Source organism: Triturus cristatus, chromosome 6 (genome assembly GCF_964204655.1).
Source record: "Triturus cristatus chromosome 6, aTriCri1.1, whole genome shotgun sequence".
In the NCBI taxonomy this organism is placed as follows: Eukaryota; Metazoa; Chordata; class Amphibia; order Caudata; family Salamandridae; genus Triturus; species Triturus cristatus.
This window is the reverse complement of record NC_140589.1, coordinates 1,035,440,565-1,035,468,282: the sequence shown is the minus strand read 5'-3', so window position 1 is coordinate 1,035,468,282 and position 27,718 is coordinate 1,035,440,565. Positions and strand designations below refer to the sequence as shown.

Sequence of the window (27,718 nt, the reverse complement as noted above, 5' to 3'; positions counted from 1 at the left end):
GGTACACGGGGGGTATGACACGTACTGGGGTGGGGGTGGGGCTCGAACGTACTGGGGTGTAGGTTCACGGTGGTACGACACGTACTGGGGTGGGGGTACGACTGGAACGTACTGGGGTGTACATAGACGGTGGTACGACACGTACAGGGGTGGGGGGGTGTACATTGACGGTGGTACGACACGTACTGGGGTGGGGGTACGACTGGAACGTACTGGGGTGTACCTAGACGGGTGGGGGTATACATATACGGGGGGTACGTGTCGGACGTACGGGGGCTGGGGGGAGTGTTGGGCGCGTATGCGGGCACATGTCTCCATGGTTGCTATAGGTGTTCGGTGCGGACGGTGTTTTTTCCATACGGTTGTACGCTCGGACGCACGGGATGGATCGTGATTCCTCGGTCGGACTTGGCTTTTCACGTTTGTAAGGTAAATCGTCCGAGGACGTGTCGGACACATTTTCCGACCCGAGGACGTGTGGGGAATGATTCCCAGTGCGGTTCGTATGGACTTTTTACCATGCGAATCGTGATTGCCAGTTCGTACGGCACTTGTACGATTCGTACGGTAAAAAGACCCGATACGAGTCGCACGGGGGAATTTTTTACCGGATCGTGATCGGCACCTTTATCTTTTAACCTCTTCATATTCTATCAGCCTTAAAAAAGCGGTTATTCCATGAAACATATGTTGGCTGTGAAGATTATGTATTGGCAGGGTGTGATTATATACATGCAACATCGTGGATCAAGCACTGTGAAATTCCAATTTGCTATGACTATATGAATTATTTATAAAATTATTAGATAATAAATTCAGTAGTTTCAGATAAAATATATCGTATGTTCTGTCACTTTCAAACTGTAATTTATTATTGGTTTGTGCATATAATCTCCTCACTGGGTAACTAGGGTTTTTCCGGAGCTGTGAGCACCAGACCATAAGCTGGTTTATTCAATTTCTCCTTAACATAAAGGAAGTCTTCAAATTTCGAAATCGCATGTTTCTTTTACATATTGAAGCAATACGCATCAGATTATTTCAGAAATATTTATTAAATGTCAGAGTTTTTAAACATGAAGAGAGAAAAATTAATTACTTCGTAATGATGACATGGCTATTAGTGAACTGAGAGGCAAGTCAGGGATTGTGTGTCATCTATGCGTGGGCTCGATTGCTACTATAGATGGAGCAACATTATAGGCTATTAAATCAAAGACAAGAGAAGTTTTTGACAGTGCACATCTGAACTCATGTATTTGAAATTGCTCTCATATGTGATAATGAACAAAAATGAGGCTCCGTGAAATAAGGTGTTTGCCTAGCAGCCCTGCCGAGAGCCAAGCATCTCACGTTAGAATAACGCATTTCTGGTAATTTTCCCGCAATGCTTGAGATTGTCACACAAAACAACCGTGTCCTGAAGTGAGATAAAATGGTGTAGTTCCAGTTTCTCGCTTTGCTGAGAAGGAAGCATAAAAGCAGACCTCCGAGTACTGTTATTCAAAGGCCACAAGATAGCGCTATTGTACAACATTATGAGGTGGAAATATCCTGCTATTACAGAAAGCCAAACCAACTTCAGAGATTTTTTAAAACCAAAATACAGAACCACGCTCCTGCCTAATTAATGTGAAAAAGCACCCCTACTCAAACAATACTATCAAACAGATGTGGATGTCAAGCTGCAAAATGAATCTTCTAAATACATGCCAAAAACTGGGTCATTATAAAAGTAGAAGAGGGGACTCATTGGAGAACTGTACAGGGAGAAGATCCCCACAGGGGACCCTCTCACATCTTGCAGTCGGCCTTGGGCCCCACATGGCAGAGAGCATGGAAAGACTGTCAATTGATTATGATCTGATCATACCATCAATTTGATTGATTACCAACCAGGGAGGTGTAGGCAGGCTAAAGCTGAGAATCTCTTTTTAATTGATTGTTTCTCTGCTGCCCGCCTGGCAACAGGTGTCCAACCTAGTCTGTGGGCTGTGTCATGCTACTACTAAGTGTGGGTGACATTATACTATTCACAAGAAAGTGTCACTCATAGTCGTTGAGTGTCACTCATAATTACACTGAAATTATGAAAATGTCACACATAAGCAATCTGAAATCTTGGCAGCTATGGCCTAGGGTCTCATAAATTGGTAAAGCAGGGAAGCGGAGATTGATCACAGATTTTAAAGCTTCACACTGTGCAATTGGAACACCAAATGGGTATCTCTTCTGACATCAAAGGTCAATGCTTTCTCCTTAATTATTGGAGGATGAGATTAGAGCATAGGTGACATGCAGAATCCAAATTAGATTTTTTGCAGGTTAAAATAAGCTTGCCTTCACAATAGACACAGACAGTGTTACTCAGTTTTTGGGTCACAAATAGGAGGTTTTTCCCAGGATTCAAAGAATGCTGAGCAGAGCAAGGGATCTGAACTGGATTATCTATTTTTGGCTGCTGTAGCCACAAGGCCACATCGTCTCAATAGAAAGTTAGCCTTGTTCTGGGCTTGAAGTTCTAAGACAATGGTCTCCAACCTTTTTGGTACTGAGAGCTACTTATGTTCAATGAAATGCATTGACAGCTACTAATGTTATTAGTGTTGAATAATTGCAATTTTTTTATATGAATAATAATTCAACCAAGCAATACATGGCAAATTATATTTTGCCCACTGGGTTCCACATCAAAATACGCACCTGGGCTGTCTAGCCAGTGGATACCTCTATTGCACCCCGTTATTGCAATTTTAAAATATAAATAGTTACCACTGAAATGCTAGTTTTATGGCAAAATACATGTGAAATGCTTTTAAAGATTTAGCTAAAGAGGACCAGGAAAGATATTATTTGCCTTTCACGTATTTCACTAGACTATCAGAGCACTGCTGACTTGTAAGTGACCAACTAGCCTTAACACAACATGCACTTTCATTAGGGGTGTGCGAAAATGTAAAAAATATGATTTTTCGTAATTCTGTGAAATTTCACGAAATCAGGCAAGATTACGCCTATTGTTGTGAAATGCAAACTAGAGTGATGTGTATCCTTGTGTCTAATTTGGATGTGAGGCCACATTCTGCTGTTAAAAAATTAACAAAAACACATTTGCAGTGAAGAACAGCTGCTCGTATTCTCATTATTCCAGTGTAATTACACAATGTAGAGTAATGACAATTTTGGTAACTCGTGTAATAAGTGTAATGCACAATTACCATAACTGACATATAGCCCAGGCCTATTTTTCATACGTTTTTTACTGTATTCATCCCCAAGCAACAAATGTTTCCGCCACACTACTAATCCTTTTATTTTAACTAATAGAATACCTAATATATTCGTTATATACCTATCTTTAACTCTCTCAACTGTACTTTAATTTTAGTAGTCAGATCCTTTCATTGGTAGGGGGCTGCTTTGAATGTTTGATCCATTTATTGTCATTGGCTATGCCATGGAGCACAGGAATCCTTATAGTAAATATGCTACTTACCAGTATGCATCTGTTCTTGGCATGTAGGGCTGCTGACATTCATATCTGTGCATAGATCGCCGCCTAGTGTTGGGTCCGGATGATTGCACATTGTTGTCCTGGAAGAGTCTTCGAAGTATCACGAGATAGGTGGCTCCTCCCCTGGACTACAGTGCACATGGGCATCCTCTCCATCCTTAGATTGTTTTTCGCCATTGTGGCAGTGATGGAGTAGATACAGTAAGTGATGACCATGCTATACAGTAATTCTGAGTGCTGCAGCCGCTACAGGCGCCGGGGAGGAGGGTGGGCGATATGAATGTCAGCAGCCCTACATGCCAAGAACAGATGCATACTGGTAAGTAGCATATTCAGTTTGAGGCATGTGGGCTGCTGAATTCATATCTGTGCATAGATTATATAGCAGTCCCTCCATTAGCGGCGGCTGCCCATGCCAGCTGCAGCAGTCTGAAAAAGAGTTTTGAGAACAGCCTGTCCTACAGCTGCCTGCTGTTTTGAGTGTACATCTACACAGTAGTGTTTGGTAAATGTATGTATAGTGGACCATGTGGCTGCTCTACATATTCCCTGTAAAGGAATGTTTCCTAGGAAAGCCATGGACGCCCCTAACTTTCGTGTTTAGTGGGCTCGCGGGGGAATCGTTAATGTGCGTTTAGCTTTTTGATAGCAAATTTGAATACATTTAACGATCCATCTGGCTAACCCTGCTTTGGAAATGGCGTTGCCCTTGTGTTGTGGAGAAAAGGCAACGAAAAGTTGTTTTGTTTTCCTAAAATCCTTTGTTCTGTCTATATAGTACAAGAGGGCCCTCTTTACATCTAGTGTATGGAGCATTCTCTCTGCGACATTTTGTGGACTTGAAAAGAAAACAGGCAGTTCAATAGTCTGATTCATGTGGAACTGCGATATCACTTTAGGCATGAATTTGGGGTTGGTACGTAGTACGACTCTGTTTGCGTGAACCTGTATGAATGGCTCTTGAATGGTTAGTGCCTGGAGTTCACTAACTCTTCTTAACGAAGTGATTGCCACTAAGAAAGCTACTTTCCAGGTGAGGAATTGAATCTCACATGAATGGAGAGGTTCAAAAGGTGGACCCATTAATCTGGTGAGGACCACATTGAGGTTCCACACTGGTGCCGGTGGGTGTCTTGGGGGAATTACTTGTTTGAGTCCCTCTAAGAAGGCTTTGATGGCAGGCACTCTGAATAAAGAGAGGTGCTGCCTGTTTTGAAGATAGGCTGCTATCGCGGTTAAATGTATACGTATGGAGTTGTATGCCAGATTGCATCGGTATAAGTGTAAGAGGTAACAGATGATGTTTTGAATGGATGCGTCCAGCGGGTTAATGTCATTGTTGTTACAGTAAATGACAAACCTTTTCCATTTAGCCACATAGCAAGCTCTGGTTGTGGGTCTTCTGGCCTCCTTGATGATATCCATACATTCAGCTGGCAGGTTTAGGTAGCCAAACTCTAAGACCTCAGGAGCCAGATTGCCAGGTTCAGCTGTTGCGGATCTGGGTGCTGAATTTCGCCATGGTTCTGCGTTAAAAGTGCGGGTGTGATCCGCAGCCTTTGATGCGGCACCACGGAAAGTTCTAGAAAGGTGGTGTACCATGGTTGGCGTGCCCATGTGGGAGCAACTAGGATGAGTGTCAGTGAGTGTTGTCGCAGTTTGCGTGACACTAGCGGTATTAATGGTGCTGGGGGAAAAGCGTACGCAAATCTGCCGGACCAGTTCATCCATATCGCATTGCCCGGTGACTGCGGATGTGGGAACCTGGCGGCAAAGCTTTGGCATTTTGCGTTTTCGTTTGTGGCGAATAGGTCTATCTCTGGATGACCCCACTGTTGGAAGTACGGTTGGAGTACTGACGGATGTAGCTCCCACTCGTGCATCTGGTGGCTGTGTCTGCTGAGCAGATCCGCCATCTGGTTGTCCTTGCCCGGGAGGTGTTCCGCCATGAGGAATATGTTCCTCTGAATGGCACACTTCCACATGCTCTGAGCCAGATGAGACAACTGTGGAGAGTGTGTTCCTCCCTGCTTCTGTATGTAGTACATGGCAGTCATGTTGTCCGTCCGGATCAACACGACTTTGTTGCACAAGTGTACTTTGAATGCCTTCATGGCTAGGAAGATTGCCATCAGTTCCAGAATGTTGATGTGCATCTTCTTTTGCTGTGTCGTCCATAGTCCCTGCACTGTGTAATTGAGTACATGAGCTCCCCATCCCTGGAGAGAGGCGTCCGCTGTCAGTATTATTTGCGGAACATGCTCTTGGAACGGTCGGCCCTTGCAAAGGTTTTGTGGATTCCACCAATGCAGAGAGTTGTATGCCCGATCACTCACCAACACTAGGTCTTTTAATTGTCCGTGAGCCTGATTCCATTGACATGCTAAGCACTTCTGAAGCGGGCGCATATGTAGTCTCGCGTGCGGGACTATGAAAATGCAGGAGGCCATCATGCCTATCAACTGCATGAACAGTCGCGCTGGAAGGGAGTGTTGAGGTTTGAACTTTGTGATCAGCAGTTGCATGCTGTTGATCCTCACTAAATTTGGCTGAGCTGTGGCTGTCAGAGTGTTTATGGTCGCGCCCAGGTACTGTCGTACGTGTGCGGGTTGAAGATGTGATTTTGGGTAACTTAGTGAGAATCCCAGACTGTGAAGAAGGTGAATGGTGAGGGACATGTGGCTGGCACATTGCTGGGCTGACTTTGCCTGAACAAGCCAGTCGTCCAGGTAAGGGAAGACGTGAATGTGCTGTCTCCGTAGATATGCAGCCACTGTCGCTAGGCACTTGGTAAAGACCCTGGGTGCCGTCGTTACTCCGAAGGGGAGAACTTTGAACTGATAGTGATGCCCCTGAATAGTGAACCTGAGATATTTTCTGTGCGATGGGTGTATGGGTATGTGGAAATACGCATCTTTCAAGTCCAGTGTGGCTAGGAAGTCTCCCTGACTGAGGAGCGAGAGAACCTGCTGTAGGGTGAGCATATGGAAATGCTCTGATAGAATGTAGTGGTTGAGGGGTCTCAGGTCTAGTATAGGTCTGAGAGAACCGTCCTTTTTTGGGATTAAGAAGTACAGAGAGTACACCCCTGTCCCCTGTTGGTTGACGGGCACGACTTCTATTGCACCTTTTTGCAGCATACTTAGTACCTCCTGCTGCAATAATGCCAAGTGCTCTATGGACATAGGACGGTGCTTTGGCGGTATGTTGGGTGGAGTGGACGTTAATTCTGGACAGTAACCGTACTGGATAATGTCCCTGACACACCTGTCTGTGGTGATGGTTTTCCAGACTGACAGGAACTGCTGGAGTCTCCCCCCGACAGGTGTTATGTGGTCGGGGAGCAGGGAGAAGGCGTCACTGTTTGTTTTTGGGGTGGACCTGGTGTTGCCGTACCCACGTCCTCTGCCTTTGGTGCTGGATCCACGATAACCACCTCTAGTGGTTTTATCATAGGTACTTTGCGTGCCCCCTTTATTGTACTGCTGCTGGGACCCCTGACCTCTAGCTGCTCCTCTATTCCCGGGGCGACGAAAGGAGCCACTACGAAACTGCTGCGACTGCAGAGCCCCCATTGATTTTGCAGTTTCAGTGTCTTTCTTAATTTTTTCGAGGATAGTGTCAACTTCAGGGCCAAATAAATAGTCTGGGTTGACCGGTTGATTTAAGATATTGTTCTGGATCTCAGGCTTGAAGCCTGAGATTCTCAACCATGCGTGCCTCCTCAACATGGCGCTTGTGTTTATCGCCCTTGCTGCAGTGTCGGCTGCATCCAGTGCGCATTTGATGGATGCATTTGTAAGGAGTTGTCCCTCTCTGATAAGGAGCTCCGCTGCCTCTTTGTATTCATCTGGCAAATGTTGTAGCAGTGATTCTAGTGTGTCGTAGTGGGACCTATCATAACGGGCCAGGAGTGCCTGTGTGTTGGCAATGCGCCAGATGTTTGCCGCTTGCGCTGCTATCCTTTTGCCTGATGTCTCCAGCACTTTGGACTCCTTGTCGGGGGGAGGAGCATCACCCGTTGTTTGTGAATGGGCTCGTTTGCGATCATTAGCAACAACCATGGAGTCTAAAGGTAACTGACCCCTAATGTACATAGGGTCTCCGGGTGCAGGCTTGTATTTCTTTTCGATTCTGGGGTTCAGCACCCGTGCCCTGGTTGTTTCTTTAAAAATGTATTTTGCAGGTTTTAGAACTCCCTTCAACATTGGCAGAGTTTTGACGGTTTTCTCAGAGGAGGCGAAAGTGTCCACTAAGAAATCTTCTTCTACAGTGTCAGAATGGAGTTCCACTCCATGATTGCCAGCAGCCCGTTCTATGAGGGCATTAAAGGCAGCAGTGTCCTCTGTGGGAGATGTCTTTATATTGTAAAGCTGCGTGTCAGGAGTATCTGGTGCGTTACCCTGGTCGGTGGGGTCATCCCATGCCTGATCTGGGTCTTGCAAGTGATCATCAGGATCGATATCCCCAGGGTAGGTGGTATCATCCCCTATATAGTCCTCTCCTGCGTCTGCCTCTGAATGCGTAGGAGAAAAGGATGGCGGGTCCTGAAGGAAGGGTTGAAAGTGTTCATGAAGCACTGGTGCGGAACCTGCCGGCAATTTGTGTTTCAGAGGAATTTTGTATGAGTCCAAGCCCTTCTCTGGCGTGATTATCCGCTTGTGGAGCATCAACCTACCAGTGTCGGCGTCGATAAAGTGTGCCTGTGAAGACTCGATATCGGTTTGTCCAGTGGATAGTGACTGTGTTTGGCGGACACGTGTCTGAATTTCGAACAATATCGGTGCCGTGGGTGGCGGCAATCCAAATGTGATGTGCGCCGGCGCAGAGTGTGATTATGCGGCCTTGTGCATTTCGGGACCCGACGTAGAGTGGAGGGTTGCCCGGTCTCTGATGCGTTGCAACGATGCTGAGACCTGTTGCAAGGTGAACGCAGATGGCGCCTTGGAACTGATCGGCACCTTAGAGGTAGGCGTCGAAGCGGCATCCGACTTATTTCCAGTCTTTAGGTCGTCGATCCGAAGGGAGGTATCGACGCTCGTCGGAGTCGATGATTTGGCAGGCGCCGCCGTCTTTGATGTCGACGCAGACGGGTCGACCACCTTGACCTTGGTGGGTTGGGCTGTAATCTTCGGTGCCATAGGCCGAGGCGCCTTGTGGGGACCGAGGGCCTTCTTCTTTGGCTCGGCGTCGGGACCCGTCGCGGTGAGCTCGGCACCGAAATCTCGTTTGGCGCGTTCGGTGCCGATGACCTGTGCCGGCGTCGAAGGAGTGGAGGGCTTCGAGGCCTTCGATCCGATCGCAACCTGTTTCACTTTCGATGTAACCGGTGCGACGGACGGTTTTGGTTTCACTGAAGGGAATCCGGTCGTCTTCGATAATAATGGCTCCTGTGAAATGTTCGAGGCCGGGCCTTGAGGCGGGGCCGAAGAACCGTGTGACTGATCTTGGGTAAGGCCCGCAAGCGATCCCTCGACCTGAGCCTTATGACGACTTAGTCTCTCGGCCTCCGTATCGACGGGTTGGCCTAGCTCTTCGCTGGAGCTATCTTCCTCGGCCCCAAGGGCCTCATTGTAGTCTCCTACCTCTTCGACGACGTCTTCGCCCTCAAAGATCACCTCATCGTCAAAGATCACCTCATCGTCGTCTTCCGATCGGGAGTCGTGTTCGGAAGCGTGGCTGGAGTCTACGTCTTCTACGCTCTCGGCGTCTTCGTCCTCGGTGCTAAAGATGTTGGCCGGGGCAGGCGCCGTTTCTGTGCCTCCAATCTCGCTGCCCGTCGATTCCGGAGAGTCTTCTTTGAGCGGAACCGGGCGCAGGCCATACATTTCGACTCATCGTGATCCGGTGAGAGACATTTGTTGCATACCGGATGGACGTCGATGTGTGGGTATTTCGCGTGGCATAAAGGACATCTCTTGAAGGGAGTCCTCGATTCCATCGTCGATCGAAGTTCGATGTTCGGACCAAAGCGGATCCGAAAAGCGTGAAGAAGGTGCTAAAACACAAACGAAACTGGTCGATACCGAACGGGAACAGTACCGACGAGATCTAAAGGCCTTTTGGCCTTAAACTAAAGTTTCCTAACTTGAGCTAAGATAAGCACATCCGAACCCAATGGCGGAAAAAAACAATCTAAGGATGGAGAGGATGCCCATGCGGACTGTAGTCCAGGGGAGGAGCCACCTATCTCGTGATACTTCGAAGACTCTTCCAGGACAACAATGTGCATTCATCCGGCCCCAACACTAGGCGGCGATCTATGCACAGATATGAATTCAGCAGCCCACATGCCTCGAACATACTTTTACCCCAGTGGCACATAAGAGACAGTGTTAGCCGCTCGCTTGTTTTTAAGGCACCTGACCATCTAATACTGTCTCTTGGGCGCAAATGGACATCAGTAGGTCAGTGTGTCCATGATGACTCAGTTTGGTCACTAAGGAACATACCGATATTTTCAGCACCTAAATGTTACTTTCACATTTTTATCCGCCCGCCCCCCTAGGCTAAAATGCACCTCAACTCTTGGCATTTGAAAGCGCGAGTTTGAAGTAACTTTCCCAATTGAAGGCACTGCATTAGTATATTCCTTATAATGTTACTAAGGACGAAAGGACAGCAATAACAACTTTGAGACACTTAAATATTCCTAAAAGGAGGCGATTCAGAGACAAGTTAAACATGATATCCGACATATTGGGCATAAAACGATGGCTATCCGAGCAGTCCAGAACAATCTTTTCATAATGTGTAATGGCCCCAAACCTCTGTCTTGCACACCCTTCCTGATATTCATAACAACCAGAAAGCTCCTCCCCCCCCCCTCCTGCCCCCCCCGTAGACCTATTGTCTCAGCATACAGTTCAGTTTTGGTACTATTAGGCAAGTATTTAGATATGTTCATCAAACTTGTTGTTCCACCAGTTGTACGGAATAAATCGGACTAGGGAAAGAAATCTGAGTACACTCCATTTGACCCCATCTCTGATTTTTTTAGTTACAGTGGACACAATCTTTTTACACAAATATTCTTCAGAGAGAAGGCATGAAAGTGATTACAGAAGTATTAAACAAACAAGAAGCGTCTTTCATTGACCTCACACTAAAGTTATCATTTCACTTTTGGAACTTTCTTTGACAAAAAACTACTTTTTCTTTGATGGGTCCTTTTACCTGCAGGAAAAAGGTACACTGGTGGGGCTTGCTTTGTAGCCAGCTCTGCTGAACTTTTGCCCACTGTTCTCAGTGCAAATATTTGACTCGATGTCCAATCCATACTATGACCATTTGATTTGGAAAATATATATTAATTATATATTCATAGTTTGGCAGGCTGCAGAGGCATTATTCAAATAATGTATCCATTGGTTGAACTTTCTGATACCTGACTTGCATTTTACATATATGCAGCAAGATTTCTATTGATTTTATGGATTTGACTATTACCCCCTCTGACAATCACTTGGGTATTAGTCTTTTCTGCAGCCCATGGAATGCTCAAGCAATCATCATAAAGCTCAGAAAGATAGCCTCCCTTTGGCCAGTGTCTCCACATTTGTAGAAAGCGTAAATGGGGAAATAATTACTTTCTCAAGGGAATAATACGAAGCCAAAACTGTCTCGCCAGTGGGTACCCAAATTGATTAATTAGAAGATCACTTAAAAAGCCTCATGAATACCTATTAACTCCTCAAAAGAGACCACAATGTAATAGAATTGTCTACTTTCCTCCTATAAAGAGGTTCAGATAGTAAAAAATAAAAACCAACTGGCCACTAGTAGAATCCATTGGTTTAACAAATTAATTACCTATCTTTACCTTCAGAATAGGCAAGAACTCACAGGATCATCCTGTTCATGCAAATATACTGAGTGAACAAAACCCCTAGTATAGTTGAAGTCTGAGGCCTTGATAAAAGTATTGATCACTTTCAATCTGGAAATTTAGTTGTACTAATTCACCTATAACTAGAAGGAATTTTTACAAAGTAGTGTTAAGTAAATACAGACATGTCTCTAATTGTAATACCAACAATGTCATTAATGCACTGCATTGCCTGTTTAAATTGTTGTACATCAGCTACACAAAAGATAAAAATCAGACTGTGGCAACACTGGAGTAGGATAACATTTTTGGTAATGACTGCCCCCTTGGTCCAACATTTTGTAGGTGAAAACCACTCTGGTGATGACAGAGTGGCAAATGACTGAAGTCATTACAGAATCATGGAGGGGAGGAGACATACAACTTTTGATGAACAAAGCAGACTGCTACTGTAAATGTAAATGTATATTTTATTGTGCATGAATAATTAAAACCTTTGCAGCGATAAAACAAGATTAAAATTCTTTTAAACAACTTTTAAAATGACACTGTTCAATTATATTCACCAATGTGTTAAAGAGCAAATGCATCAGTGTCAGGTAAATTCTTCTTGATCAAGTGAATTGCAAAGTGCTTGGATTTCTAGATCAATAAACAGTTTGCAATTGACCTGATCTAGGTGGCAGCTTTACAAAATCAAGATACGATTTAAAGTCCTTCTTTCGCATTGTATTAGATTACGCAGTTTGGTTCCGGAATTGTCGATAGGTCTTAAGGTGCATGGCTCGTTGTCCAATAAGCTAAAGAAGTTGCTTAAGTTACTTAGGTTGGGGTAGTCTGTAAAGTGCTTGTGCTTCTCTAACTAAAACCTAGTCGTGGGCAGCCTAAACCTCACTCTTAAACTTTGTTCGCAATGCACGGGTTAAGTGAAAGATATTAACGCTTTGGGTGTTTTTCTCAAGGTGGAGCTAGTTGTGGCGTTAATGAGCTGAGGGCAAGCTGTTCGCTTCTACGTTATTCCCTTATTACTTCAACGCCGATGGACCGTAGGTGTGACTTGGGTATTTCAGGCTGCCGTCAGTCCACTTGCAGCATGCTCTTGTGCCTTTTTACTACTAGATCGAAGAACTTTGTAAGCCGGCAGTTTAGTTGTGTCTCGACTGGGTTGAAGAACAGTTTTACTGCTTGCCTGCAGGTCCGAATGCCGTGCTCACATGAATAATGTCCTCCTTGCCGGCTCTGCATAAGCGGCAGAACTGCAAGCTGTCTTTCCTTTCCCAGGGTGGCAGGTGAGGGGTGAGCGGGATTACTTCGAGGCGTAGCTTTGAAAACTTTCTTTCGTCTTTATTTTTACTCTGGTTTTAACATTAGATTGTGGTTGCAATGTTCCGTAGTCATTATGCGTTATCCAGCCATGTGCCCTTTTGGCAAGTGCCTCCTTATCCTCAATGGTGAATATAATTCAATTTGATTTTTTCACGATTTTTTTAAAAGTCAAAAGGTCGGTGAGGGTCAAGAGGTCTGACAGTCCCAGTACTTTGAGGAATTCAAACAGGTAGTCCCTGGCAGAGGATTTTCTGTGGCAGAGTAGATCTTCCCAGAGATTTTAATTTAGAGACCCAACCTGTGCGCTGCAAATCTTGTGCCAGCTGATTACGTACGCAGCCGGTCTTCCCAGCGTTTGTGTTTGTAGGCCAAATTCCAGCCGTATTTGTGCTAGTGAAGCATATTTTGGCAGGTGGAAGAATGCTCAATAGGAATTTGCCATCACTGTGTCCAGGACTGCAGCGTCCTTTCCTTGAAGGGATTCATTCCCATATGTAAGGGTCGGCTGCAGCTTTGCACGCAGTACCTGGAGCAAGGGGTCAAAAGTTAAGTCGGGCAGTTTGTTCTTTATTGATTTTATCGCCAGATACGTTGCAGTCCCCTTCGCCCACAGGGACTCTAGTTGAGGTTCAAACGTATTTTAGTGGTCCATAAGAACTCCCAGGTATTTATAGCTGGTTACCGAGTCAAACTTCTGTCTGTTTAGATGCCAGTTGATCTTTTTCTTTTTTAAGTAATTTACTGCCATGACATTAGTTTTTTTGAAGTTTATTTGCAGGGAGTTCCTTTCTGAAAAGGTATAGGTTACATTTAAAAGATGTTGAAGGCCGACAGGGGTCCGGCTTATCAAAACCAAATCATCCACGTACAGCAAGTTTGACAGCGGTATTTTCCCCATTTTGGGGCGTGAGATGGACATTTGTCGAGTTCTCCTGGCAGGTCTGCGAGAAGGAGATTAAATAATAACGGAGCTAGAACGCATCCTTGCTTTAGGCCTTTTGTGGTCGGAATTTGTTTAGAAAGGTGCATTCCAGCTCCTAGTTTGACCTTAATCCAGGTGTTTGTGTGCAGTAGTTTACGCAGGTTCAAAAGGAGTTTTGGTATTCCCCAATTTTCCAGTTTCCGCCAGAGATTGGAGCAATCAACGTGACCAAAAGCAGCAGTGTAATCAATGAAGCAAAGGAATAGAGGGGATTTAGCCTCTTTTGCTGCATCCATTAATTAGGTTAATGTCATGATGTTGGTTATGGTACCTTGGCCCTGGCAGAACCCTGTTTGGTTAATTGGAATAATGGAGTTTTTGGATGCCCACGCTGTTAATTCATCCAATATGGTTCCTGCAAAGTATTTTGCCTCCACATCAATGAGGGCAATACGCCAGTAATTATTTGGGAGATTACTGTCGCCCTGTTGGAAAATTGGGCTAATTATTGATCCTAGCCAGGATTCCGGGATTTGTGCAGTATCCTTTGTCTTTAAAGACAGGTGTTAGTGCTGCGCTCCAAAATTCTGCTACTGGATTTTGCAATGTGATATCAAACATGACTTGAATGTGATAGAGGAATAAAGTAGCGTATTTTCAAAATATCTAGCTGAAGCCTTGTTATTGCCAGCTTTACATCATTTCTAATGTTTCTGCTGACTCAATGATATGCCCATGTACACGTGATGTATGTTCACCACATCCCGTGTAGGGGATTTATCCCATAGAGTGTGATTTCTTAAAATCCTCGGTGCATAAACTTAAAGAGAATCTCTTTATGAATTCTCCTAATTTGTTGTTTAAGTTTTGTTAGCAAGTATACATATCTGGACTCACCGGATGGCGCTCTCTGTTCTAGTCTTTTTTCTGTGTTTATTACTTTCGATTTTGAGGAAGTAATTCTTCAAGTAATTTTTGCAGTAATTTATTGTCAATCATTTTGTTCCACCACTGTGGACGACTGAGGGCAACGTCCCCATTTTCAAGGCAGCCATATTTATGTAAGGCAGATAAGTGCTTATGGGCCTTTTTTTCTTGTTTGGTTGGAGAAGGGGGTGCAAGCCATCATCCTATTCTCGTCTAGTTCATTTATCAAGTTTTGATCATATAAATTTCTTTTAACTTTGACTACCCTCACTTCAGATACAGTGGCATGAAATTTCCTGTTATTTATTCTTGCCTTGTGCTGTTTCTCTGATTTTCTGATCTAGGAGATTTACTTTTTATACCAGCATCCTCTGGCTTTTTCATTAATCTAGAAGTCTTTTTGTCAACATTTTATGTGAAGATTCTCATCATACACTATTCAGCACTACCTTTCCATAAACATTCTCTTTTAGTTTTTAAGCAAATATTCTTTTTTTCTCTTTATATGTATAGTATTCTTGGATATCCAAGATTGTTTCATGATCCAAGTAAGAAGAATATTGCCACTTTTGTACATGACCACAATGAATTCTTAATGCCTTATTCTTTTATTCGTAATTCTTACATCTTGCTCATTCTATAACCTATCACGCCCTAATGACGTCCTTAAAGTTGTATTAGGTGGAATCGCCATTTACACTCTTGTCAATTTGAATTTTATGTAACATATTGACTGTGGGGCTCATAACTTAATTTATTTTATTATGCCTCTGTGAGAAGATCGAAGACAACTGTCTTTGCTGTACACACTTACATGCTATTGTTTTTATGGCGCTGTTAGCACTGAGCACCTTTATGTCTAATTAAAAAGCATTTATTCTATTTACACTAGTATGGGTATAGCTATTTTTTATGAAAAATATGGGATCCATGTCAGACGTTAAATATAATGGTTATGCAACTGTAAATAATTATTCCAGTGCAAAAAAGTGGTGTTTATCTACTTCTATGCACCTGGCTCCATGTGGTTACAGGGCTGACCCAATTTGTTTCATAATTCAAGGCATGTATGTCAAGATTGGTATTGGTATCATGCAAGTAAAGGAAGACTCTGTAAAAGTGTTTGCGTAGTGTAATTATGGCTGCCTGAACATACTAACTGGCCTAGTTTAGTCTGACGAGATAATTAATTTAATCGTAGCTCATGTGCTCAGGTTTTGACCAGTAAACAAATTTAAAGATTCAGGGAAGTTTATAGATTTCCAGAAAATAATTATGGTGCAGACTATATTCATTTGGAAAGTGGCTAGCACGAGTGCGGCTTAAAATTTTGAGTAGCAGGTCCTCAGTGGTGCACAAAGTGATGGCAGATGATGAGCGACATGGGTGGTGTATGTCTTGTACTGCAGACTGATTGGTGGGATGGACTTTCGTTGGGCCAAAGTTAGCATATGAGTCAGCCATTTGGAAAGAGGTCGGCTGGCAGAAGCTCCAGCCATGGAGATACAGAATGGGGTGAGGCTGCACATACTGGCATGGTTATGGTAAAATGAGCCCAACAGGCAGCGAATGATGGTGCAGGTACTATGAAAATGGTGTGGCTCTGTCATGGTAGTACATAAAAGGGGTGCTACAGACTTCACTTTCTGCCACAAATATTTCAACCCTGGAAGACATGGGAGGAATGGGTAGCAGGTGTGATTCTTCTTTGCAGGTGTTACATCAGGAAATGGGGGACAAAGTAACCTACGTTAGTGTGATGACATTCAAGTAACCTGTAGAGGATGGCTATCAATTAATATTTAGAACAAACTAGCAGAAAATCTTTGTAAAGAACCAAATGCCTGTTATTTAGATTGATGCGTTTGATCTATTTCCATTGCCTCAGATACAGGTGCCTGGAGAAAAATTCTCTCTTCTTTTTTGGGAAGAATTCTATAGTTTTTGCTATTCAGGGTGATTTGATTATGTGCAAGGCCCAAAGGTCGTAATAAGATTTTACCCTTATTGCATCCTCTCCCACTTGACATACATATATTGTACTTTCCCATGTGTTTTTTTTGTAATTTTACTTTGGCATGTCAGTGTATAGGCACAAAACATACCAATTGCATTTCAAAACTTGGAATTTACTTTAAAACAACTAGCCTTATTACTTTGAATACTATATTTATGTTTTTAGAGATTATTGTTTGCAAAGAGCTAGCAACGTTTGGGTATCAAAGTCCAAAGGTATATAGTGCTGAATGAAGGAGGATAGACAACATAGCAACCGACACTACATGTTTCAGATTTAGAAAAATAAGGCAGAGGGTTTTGATGGTCAAGTGAGGAGTGCGTAGGGCGACCACCTCGCTCCAGGTCATTATGGACACTGTCTGCAGTCCTGATGTCTTTTTACCATTTTTATTTTGGTTTCAGTTAGGCCACGTTACTGCCTGCAATGTATGGGTCAACAATGGAGTAAGAGCAAAGTGAGCAACATGAGCTGCAAGACGATAGGTATAACAATTAACAGTCCACAGGTTGTAACACATAAAATGCAGCATTTTGCAGTGAATAAGGACCCTTATTATAGAGTAACAGGAGAAACTAAAGTAGCAGAACACCTCAGACAAGCACAATATTTATGGAAAAAACCAGTGTCAGTGGTAAATGATCTAGAATGGAGGGCAAGGTGCATGGGAGCACGTGAACCACACAGTGTCATATCTAGTTACCACACTACCTAAGGCAACTCGACCACCAGTCATGTACTTTCCACCTACAAGTTATTGGTTCCATACATGTTAGTCTAATTAGTTCAAAAGGAGATTTGCGAGAACAAGGCATCAAGAATGCATTAGCCTATCACTCCACGACTGGAAACAGTGTTTTAATGACCTGGTTGGAGGTGGTCACTCTTGTATGTGTCTGAAGTTGTGGACTTTATTTGGATTTAACAGGTTTTTAAGGGGCAAGCAATGATTCTTAGCCTTGAGGTATATGCAGTGAATAGAAAGTTATATTTTTTTTAATGTGCTTTAACATGGGTGAGCTAGATGATCCTGTAGCCATATATATCCTTGACCAGCACCCAATAGAGGAATATTAAAACAAGAATGATGGTGGAATTAATTAATTAATCACTGATTGCTAATCTTGTCTCACAGTGGCCATTGCCCTACAGGCAGGTGCCAAACTTAAGAAAATCATCCAGGGTCCTGATCCAACTATAACATCTCTTCAGACCAAACTGCCAGACTACATTTCTTCTTGCCCAGAAACCAACAGAGACTTCTAAATCAAATGGACGCATGAGATGATTTGCTAGCACCACTCAGGGGTTTTGCTTCAATCAAAGGGCATTGCAAAAGCCAACGCAAGTCCTATACATGGTCAGAGCTCTGGTCAGACGAAAAGAGGTGGCTATTTTTGCATCATCATTATACAGAAGTGTCTATTGCAGACATTTATTCAGAGCCTCCAGTTTATAGCAATATTGTGATTCACTAGAAATCTGCATGTTTGGAAAAATCCTGAATTTTTCATAAAAAACCTGTGAAATATAAAAAAAAATGTGCACCTGTTTTTGTGGGTCTTTTCGGCTGGCCAAATAAAAAGGAGGAGTGTGAATGGGCGGGAGAGGTTTTTACTTCGTCTCCTGCCAGATACATGTATTGCCACTAAACCAGGAGGACCCACAGACTTGAGGACCCACCCAACTCCCTCCTGCACAACAACAAAACAAAAAAAACAATAAGAGTACAACACACTAGAGAAATAGCCACCCAGGACATAAAACAAGAGTGACCCCAATGTGTCTATTGTTTTACTCTGTCTTAAAGCATTACTTGTGAGCATTAGCACACATTGATAGGTGAATGTAAAGACAGCAAATGCAAGCTAAAAAGGAACACAATTATAATAGTACTACACAGAGAAACACCACCTCCCCCACTCCTTGCTATTACTGGAAAGACAGAACACTGCAATGCATTTAAAAAGAGATGAGAACAGATTAGTTCCTGATAAGTGATTCAAATGCATGTGGCACACAGACCAGCAATGTGTGGTCATAAAAGGAAACTAAGAGGAAGTCACAAGACTCAGCTCAACATCAAAACCACATATCATGATAATACAACATCCGCAATGTAGTACAAGAACCTGGAACACATGATATTATGCCTAATTTCTATGTTAGAGAAATTCCACCAGAACGCAAGGAAGACAAGAAGATTAGACATGTCTTTGTAGGAGTATGAACAATATGACTGCTTGTACACAGTCAAACTAATTTGACAAGTTCACTTGTGTGACTGGAAGTGTTTGTATGATTCTATGTGATTATATTTTAAAGGCAACACCTATGATATTTATGTGTAATTTGGAACATTTGTGGTAATGGGGAAGGAAATTGAGATGGGCAATGATTAATACACATGATCGTATTACACCTAAATATTTCTTGTGAAATATTTTAGGTGCAGCTGCAACTTGCAGCTAAAGGTAACGTGAATACCATGCCAATACCATGCAAAGCGCTGTTGGATAAACAGCCAGACTGGATGAAAGTGCCACACACAACATGGAGCCACTTAAAAGCTATTCATTCGATTACTTAGACCAAACTGAAACAAAGTCAGTGCCATAATAAAGGTCGAGCAGCAAGTTGTCAATTCCAGTCAAAGGCATAAAAAAGTGACATGCTTAAAAATGTTCAAGTATGTGTTCCTGATTTGGAAACGGAAAGAGTACAGTAAAACTATCAAAATTCAAATGACTGACCTTTAGCGTGTCCCTGTTTGCATCTGGAAGAAGGAGCATCAAAAGATTCAGAGCCTGCAGCTGCTGCTTCCTGGAGGGAAGATCTAAAAAATATTGAGATCGAAAACTCAGACTCACAGAACACAAAAAAGGAATGCTTGTCACCATAGTATCATCACAATTTCCACAATACTAGAATCATACCAAAGTGAAAGCCGCTTCACACAACTAACACATATTTATTCAGTCTCCCCCGGAAACAAAAACTTTTTGTGTAAGGCAAGAGGTGGCTGCTGTAGGAGAGTAGGGTCTGCTATCCTATGGTCACCCTAAATTTTTGCTTTTGCTTCACTGGTTTTATGACTTAGTGTGGCTGTGGGCCTGCTAATCAGACCCACAGTCCTGCTGCTCTCTCCCTAAATTAATGCCAATGCACACTAGGTGCATTACCAATTGGAACTGGTTCACCTTATTGGACCCTGTAACAGTGTACCCCAGGTACCCAGGGCATAGGTGTATCCAAGGCCTACCAGGGGCTGCAGCACGTATTATGCCAGCCCTGGCCTGGCCTCACTATTTGACACAACTGGCTGATCACTCAGCTGGGGTAAGTTGGTGTAATCACCTCTTACTTAGATATAGTATATCTATATCTAACATATATGGACACATGGTAACCTATCAGCCACTCCTATGGCAGGCCTTAACAATCCTGGAGGCAGAGTGCTTGGTTTCATGTGAGATGGTGCTCTGGCATGAGCTGAGCCTGTCTGCAGCTTTCGGAACAACGTCCTTTAGCTGTTTAATGATATTGCCATACCATATACTCTTAAGTGCATTATGTACCTCGCAGTCAAATGCTAACTTTGGTTTGGCTTTATCAAAACATGTTGAGTAAGGTGTCATACGATTTGGAATACTACCCCCTCGCCAGTTCTGGCGACGGGGGTAGCATTCCACCCTTCTAGAGGGACATGACATGTACCTAACCTGAAACCCGGGTAAAGTTAGACAGAGCCTCAGCATCACAAAATGGATGCTGCCACCACAGACACAAGTCTGCCCTCCTGTTGCTGGGAGTCCTTCCAGCTTGGGAGGTGTGGACAAAGGGTTTCCTGTCAGGGGAGGTGATTGCACCACCCCAGATAGGATTTTGTGTAGTGGGTTAGGGAGGGCTGAATAGATTGAGACATGCCTGGGGCACACAAGGTGTCCCTGTGCATATGCCAGTTCAAACCGGAGCTGGGGCTCTCCAGCCCCAGACCTGGCGCGAAACTGGACAAAGGAAAGGGGGTGTAACCACCCCCTTCCTGGTCCCACCCAGAGGAGGGACCTAGCAGGTAATCCGGCCCCTAGATTTGGAATAAGAGTAGGAGCTGTGTCCCAAGACTTCAGATCATCCTGAAACTCGACTTTAAGAAGATGAACTACTGGACTTCGACGTTCTGCTGCACAGAAGACTGAAGAGAATCTCCCTTGTGGCCAAGGAGTGACAACCCTGTGAATACAGGCACCATCCAGCAACTCAGCGACTGCTTTGCCGCCGCCTCCCGCCAGAGACCGAGCCCAGAGCCCGACAAGACCCAGACTCCCAGACATCTCTAAGCCAGATCCACAGTCCCTGCAAAGAAGAGACCCGTGGAGGCACCGAGAGACGTGGGACCGGCCATCTTGGAACGTCCACGACAAGCTGACTGCGCAGCACCTGAGGCATTCTCAATGCTGTGCTTTGGGCCCTGAGAAGCCCCAACACTGAGCAGCATTTGCACCAAAGACCAGCCCTCCAGCATCCACGAGATCTGCGTGGGCCCCTTATGCTTTTTGCCACTCGACGCGTCATCCCGGTTACTGGCCCGTTGGCTAGTGGCCATCTTGGTGACGAAATCTACGAACAACACCACTGGTCTGATTGCTCCAGACTGGCCCTTGCTCCTGTGAAAAGGAACAGCCCCTCTGACCTTGCTGGTTAGAGCACCAAGCTTTCATCGACTCCTGCGTGGCTTGCATTAGCCAAGGCCTGTTTGCTCCAATCGAGAAGCCGACACCGCCATCAGCTAGAGCCTTCGTGGGACAGCTCGTGAGTGACTCCTGGTCGTCGTCGATCCCTTCCCTTCCACGTGGCTGGGAGACAAGCTTCCCTTCTTCACCTGTTGGCACCCGACATCGCCTGGTTCCTTCCTGGTTCTACGCCGGTCACTGGCTAGTGACTTTGAACACTGTCCCCTCTGCTTACAGGTCCTCTACTCTTCAGATCCACCCTTGGATCCACCGGAACTCTTCCTGCCTGGCCGCCTGCAGCATCTTCATCCTCAGGCTCCATAGACCTGCACGACGAAACCTGACGCACTTTGACCCCTATGCACCCGCTTCCTGTGGGTGAGGTAACGCTGGCACGCTGGTGCTCCTGGGTAGAGAAACATCTCTAGTGTCTAGGTTTCAAGTTGCTAGGTTCTAGTCCATCCGGAAGGCTCCTTTTTCTTTAACTTTGTGACTTTTACGCACCCGTTGAAATCAATAGGTGCACGCGTGTAACTTTTCACACTGCACACGCATCCTGTGGGCCTCCTGGTCACTAACTACAGTTAGCTCCTTGTCGTTCCAGTGATTCCCTAGGCCCTAGGCCTTCCTTCCTTTCTATTTGTGGTTCTTATACCACTATTTTAGTATATGGTTTAGCTGGCCACCTGGCCCATCCATAATTGTGCAACTTTTGTATATTTAAACACTGCCTTGTTTTAACGAATGTGCTTCTGTACTCATAAAGAGTATAGGGGATACTTTTAAGTAAATAAATACATATATATTTTGAATATATATCTGTGTGGTGTCCTTTCATTTGGTATTCAAGGAGGTTACATATGGTAAAACAGCTGGCTTCACATGCCCTCAAGAGTTTAGCCTGCAGACTGCACTGTCCACGCTACCACTAGGATAGCTGGTCTATCAAGGTTGACTTCAACCACCACCATAAGGGTTGTTTGGCATGGTACAAGGTGATCACTAGAATTAGTGAGCAGCATATACCAGGCCAACTTCTCACAGCTGCCAAGCAGCTGTGGGATTGGCCTTTCCCGCTGCATTTGCAGAGGGATACTACAGTTTTGGTGAGAATGCACGTTGACAGCCCTGGTCTTTTAGATCAGAGTGGTGCTTTTGTTTGTCCTAGTTTTTTAGATCAGGGCTGTATGATTTGACCTACAATGTTCCAACATGCTATCCCACTTCTGCATTTTAAACAGATGGCATGAGACAGCTGTGAGTTGGATGAGGTCTGACAGTCATTCTTAGAAAGTCACTAAAAGTTACATGCAATGATAACTTTACCAAGGACGACTGAATCCTTGCTGGTAAGATATCGCCGATTCCAACTTTTGCTTGTTTCTTCCTTTTAATAGATAAACCATTAGTCAACTAAACCAATTGGAAAAATGTCTTACTAGATACTGTGACCAAAACACATCTGAACCACCCCAACCTATACATTCTAGGAGATCTCAATTTATGCTTTGACAGGAAAAATCCAACTACAATCATAGCGATTCTGGTCAACCCTGAGGGCTTCAACCTACAACAAACTGTTTCTGGCTAACTCACTCCACCAGATACCCTCTGGAAACCATATATGTCCTACTGGGACAGGACATAGTCAGAACACACCACAGTAATCCGGAGTGACCACAAAATAATTACCTTCAGTACATATTTTTAACGCTTGAAAGACAGCGACAACAAAAGAACCTACACACAGTTGAAAACAGCAAGATCTCAAAAAACAACTTACATTGAAATAACCCCAATAAATATGCAAGCTCAAGACAAACACCTTCCACAACTGAAGCTCCATTACACTAGACAACCAGATACAAATAAAGACCAAAGGAATAAAAATACATCTCAACATACTACAGAGAAATTGAAAAAAATCAAGAGGTGCATAAAAACTCATATTAAACTGTATAACAGAACCTACAGCACCACAAAAAGAGAACACTATTTCACAAGAATAATTGACGCCAAAAACCCTTCTAAGAAACTCCACACATCTCTAGTAGAATTCTACAATCCGGAATGCCAAAACACAGCAACACCACATTTGCAGGCTCCTGAAATAAAATCGTCATAGAATTGATTTAAAAAAATAACAATGACAGAAAATTACTTCAAAGAGAATACAGTTAACACCCCTATTACCTGATCACCATAAGGAGGGTCAAAATTAATCTTACACCATTTAATACTTGTAATACCCTCTCATAGAATAAATTGCACAACATTATCAGTGCAAGCAGACCATGAGGATCACCTTCAGATGCAGCACCTCTTCAACATTTTCAAGGTGTCCTTCGCATTTCCAGAACAGACGAAGTAGCTAGAAGTTTCCTCCCCAGGTACTTAGAACTAAAAGCCAGATGCACTAAATGATTTGCAGTCACACATTTTGTGATTCACAGGGTTTGAGCCTGCTAAATCACTTATTTATTTTGCTACAAATCCATCTTGTGATTCTGGGAGTTTTCTTCTGAATTGCAAAACAAGTTTTGGAATGTGTCGGTGTGATGGGCGGAAACAAAATCTAGGAGGCCTGATAAGTTTCTCAATTTTGTCCACTTTATTTAAACACTAGCAGGAGAGAGGTAATCATGCAGTGAGCTTCTTAGGAAGAGAATGCTTTCTCTTCTAAGAGTTAAATCTTTTCCCAGCATTTCCCAGCATACTTTGGTATAGCCGTGATGACTTTCTCTTGGTGCTCAGTCCCGTTGTGATGTTTGTCCCTTTTTGCTGCTCTATGCCTTTGTTTTCTTCTCTTTTCCACACGTACAGACTTCAGAAAACAGACGTCCCAAGACAGCTCGAGAGAACACAAAGGGAATGGTGAGGGTGAGGGTTTGTCCAATAGACAAATGAGGAGTGGAAAGAACAACCTTCACCACACGCAGAGAGGCCTTCATAACTGTGAAATAGTGAAGCCCTTACACAAGGGAAACCTTCTTTTTACCCTCTTCCTTTTTCGACACTCTTATGATTAGTGAGGTTGTGTTGCCCTTTTATTGCTCCCCCCCTCTCTCACCTCTCATGTTTATGTCGTTTTGGAAGGCGGAGTTATGGTCTTGGTCCGACCTCCTCTATAGAAATTTGCCTGTACGTTTTTCTGTATACTGTCCAACACTGTGCAACTAATAAAATAAAGAAAGAATCACCAAAAGAAAGAAAAACCTTCAAAACATGTGATGCAGGCCCCAGGTGGTGAGCGGTGCAATATTAATCAGTGCGCTCCACCCCACCCCTCTTTTTCCCACTCACCGCAATAGCCGCAACTCTCCCCGGAGTTACGGCGAGACCTCTGGCTCTCCTGGGGCGTCCACCACTCCTCGGTCCACACGTCAAGGTCCTCTTCGTCAGAGCTCCAGTACGGGTTCCAGTCTGAGATGCCGGTGTTCTCTGGCTCCTGTTCTTCGGTTTTGTACGGCAGCGCTGCAGCTCCTTCCGGTCGGCATTCTTCCGCGTTTGGTCGTCCCCTTATGGTGTCTTCCTTCTTCTGGCCACAGCCCGCTTCCTGTTGGGCTTCCTTTTCATGGCCAGTCCACATAGTTGATTGGTCCTGCTGCTGGGCGTGTCCGTTGGCAGCCTGTGCGGGAGAGGCGGTATGATTAGACCTCTGGCGCCCGGACTTCAATGCTCCCAACAAGACGGCATCTGACCAGGCAAGTCTTGTTATATTCAGGTATTGGGCCTCCGTTGCCCCCTCACAGAATGGTTACCAATTTGTAATTTGGAAGTGGGCAGTTTTAGGTTTTCCTTCCAAATGGTGACTTATATATCAGTGGTTTGCAGCAATAATTCTGGTCCCAAACCATTGATCAATTACTAAAGCCCAACTTGGGTTGGTGTTGGACTGGGCCTTTTCTGCAGCCCCCCCCCTCCCCCCAGAGTTTTACCTTCTTTTGCTGAATCAGTTGTTGTTGGTATTTAGGACTGTGCACTTTGCCCTTGCTAACCATTGCTAAAATGCTTGTGTTCTCTCCTTTAAACATTGTAAAATGGTCCATTCTTAATTGGCACATATAATTTACTTATAAGTCCCTAGTATATGGTACTGCCTGCATATACCCAAGGCCTGTAAAATAAATGTTACTAGTGGACTGAGGCACTCATTGTGCCATCCATTAAAGGAGCCCTGTAAAACAGGTCTCTTTCCTCCCACTGCAGCTGGTAGTGCAGTTTTTAAATTGCCATTTCGACCTGGCAAACAATACCTTTTTCCAGGCAGGAATCTTCCTTTTTAATTCTTATAAGTCACCCCTCAGGTATGCCTAAAAGGTTCATAGGGCAGGATGCATGGTATTTAAAAATTACAAAATGTGTAACTAAGTTTTTCATGTACGTACAAGGAAAAGCCCCTAAAGTTATTTTTCACTGTAGCAAGGCTGTCCCTCCCATAGACTAACTTACTTTATTATACTTAATAAATGATAATTGTAGTTTGGCAACAGATAACTAAATGCTTCTTCCACTCAATTTGAATTGTAATGTAAAACCCTCTTTAATGGTAGAGTTGGATTTTAGGTTCTGAAAATGCAACATTTAGAAAGGTGGCATTTTTCTGTCTAAACAAAAAGTTCCTTTCTGCCAGTGTCTAGGGTCACATAACTTTGAATAGCTCTCCTGTGGTGTGTTATACATTCCTTCAAAACATGGGTACAATAGGGCCTTGAGTATAGGAAAGGGAGTTCTTCTTCTGAGCAGGATGTCCATGGGGAGTTGTACTTGAGCCTTCTGAACTTCAAAGGAAAGCCTGAGGGCTGTGCTCACCCCCTTCCTGATATCTGAAGGTGCCTGTCACTAGCAATGCAGCTCACACCAGGACCTGGCTGCCTATCATCTCCCTAGACAGACTGGAGCCAAATTCAAGGGAAAAGGGAAAGCTGGACAAAGAGGAAATCCCCTACAGACAGGCTGGCACTGGGTATAAAAGTGGCACCCTCAGAGACTCTCATCAGAACACTCCTGGACCTGGGAATATTCAGAAGGACTGCCCTGCTGCCTGAAGGAAAACTCAACTTGCATGCCTTGAACCCCGTCCCCCAGAAGTGACTACAATGGTCAGTTGGCTGACCTCCTGTTTGAACCACAGGCACACAACAGAGGCCTTCCTTTCAGCTATCTAGCATCAACCGTACCTGCCTGGACCTTTCTGCTGGCCTCTGCTGGAGTGAGTCCTGGCCCCCAAAAGGTGCCTTCCCAGGTCCTGGACCCGTCTGGTATCAGAGTGTACTCCTACCTCAAAAATGCAAGATTTGTACCCCAGGTGAAAATCCAGAGGTTCTGGGCTCTTTGCGCTAGAAAAGAAGCATCTCCGGTCTCCTAGCAACTGCGAACTGACCCTTCACATCAGGAATGACCACCCACATCTACCACCAAACAGAAGCTCCAACGGTGACCTGCTTTTCACGTCAGCCACAATCACCCATGTCTCCTGGCAACGAGAAGCTTTCTCGGTAACCTGCTCTTCATGCCAACAACGATCTCCTTGTTGTCCCCACCAACGGTACGCTACGGCCTAGGAGTGTCACGTGCAAATGGACTAAGTAGAAGGTAAACTTTCCACCAGGGCAAACCTGGTCTCTGTCTATGACCCTCACTCCATCACATTTGGGCTGAACTTCTGACTTGGACATGGCTGAGCGCGACCCGACACCAACGATTGGAACTTTGTGCTTCTTGTTGCTACTTTTGCTTAACACTTTAAGAATTATTAACTCCTGTTCTACTGATTGCATTTTTATAATTTTGGTGTCATTTTATTTACTAAATGTTGCTCTATTCTTCTAAATTAGTTTTCGTGCCCTAAGGCAACTATAACTTGCACCCTTGCCATGAACTGCTAATTAACCCACATATTACATCACGCATGACACTGTCTATTAAATCATTGATAATATCACTGCAACATTTGCAATTAAATTATTGATATTATATATGTATGTATATATATATTACCTACTGGCAGTCGCCAGTAGGTAGTTATAGTTAGGACCTATTTTCCATAGGAAATCCGCAACATTCTATTTGGAATAACGTTGGCGTCGATTGATGAATCTTCGCGAAAGTTTCCAAACTGTTGGCCAGCTCCGGTCCGCTCCTATCCTGAAAATTTTACGGTGATTCGTCAAGCGGGGGCTGAGAAAAAAGGAGGGTCCCAAAACGCGTTTTCCCAATGCATTTTCCCATAGGACCTGTTGACGCAGCTACAGCCCGAAGTGCTGAACGGAATTACACCAAATTTGGCAAAGAGTTAGTCCTCAGTTCAGACTCGTGCCTTTTGCTTAAATGGTGTAAATCCGTACAGTAGTTCCTGAGAAAATCAAAAGTAAAATCACATATATATCTGGGCGGAGCCTAACGCCACTTCTCATCGTGAGATCTGATTGGCTGTCAGTACTTCATCCAAGAA

General features: G+C 44.1%; 1 protein-coding gene across 1 annotated transcript in view; it reads right to left on the bottom strand.

The window, feature by feature from the left end:
* ARHGAP18 (Rho GTPase activating protein 18) overlaps positions 1–27,718 on the bottom strand; it is a 730,387-nt gene that overhangs the window by 187,639 nt on the left and 515,030 nt on the right. The window contains exon 10 of the mRNA XM_085611821.1: positions 19,288–19,370. Within this exon, the coding sequence (XP_085467947.1) occupies positions 19,288–19,370 (83 nt within the window). The remainder of the gene's footprint in view (positions 1–19,287; positions 19,371–27,718) is intronic.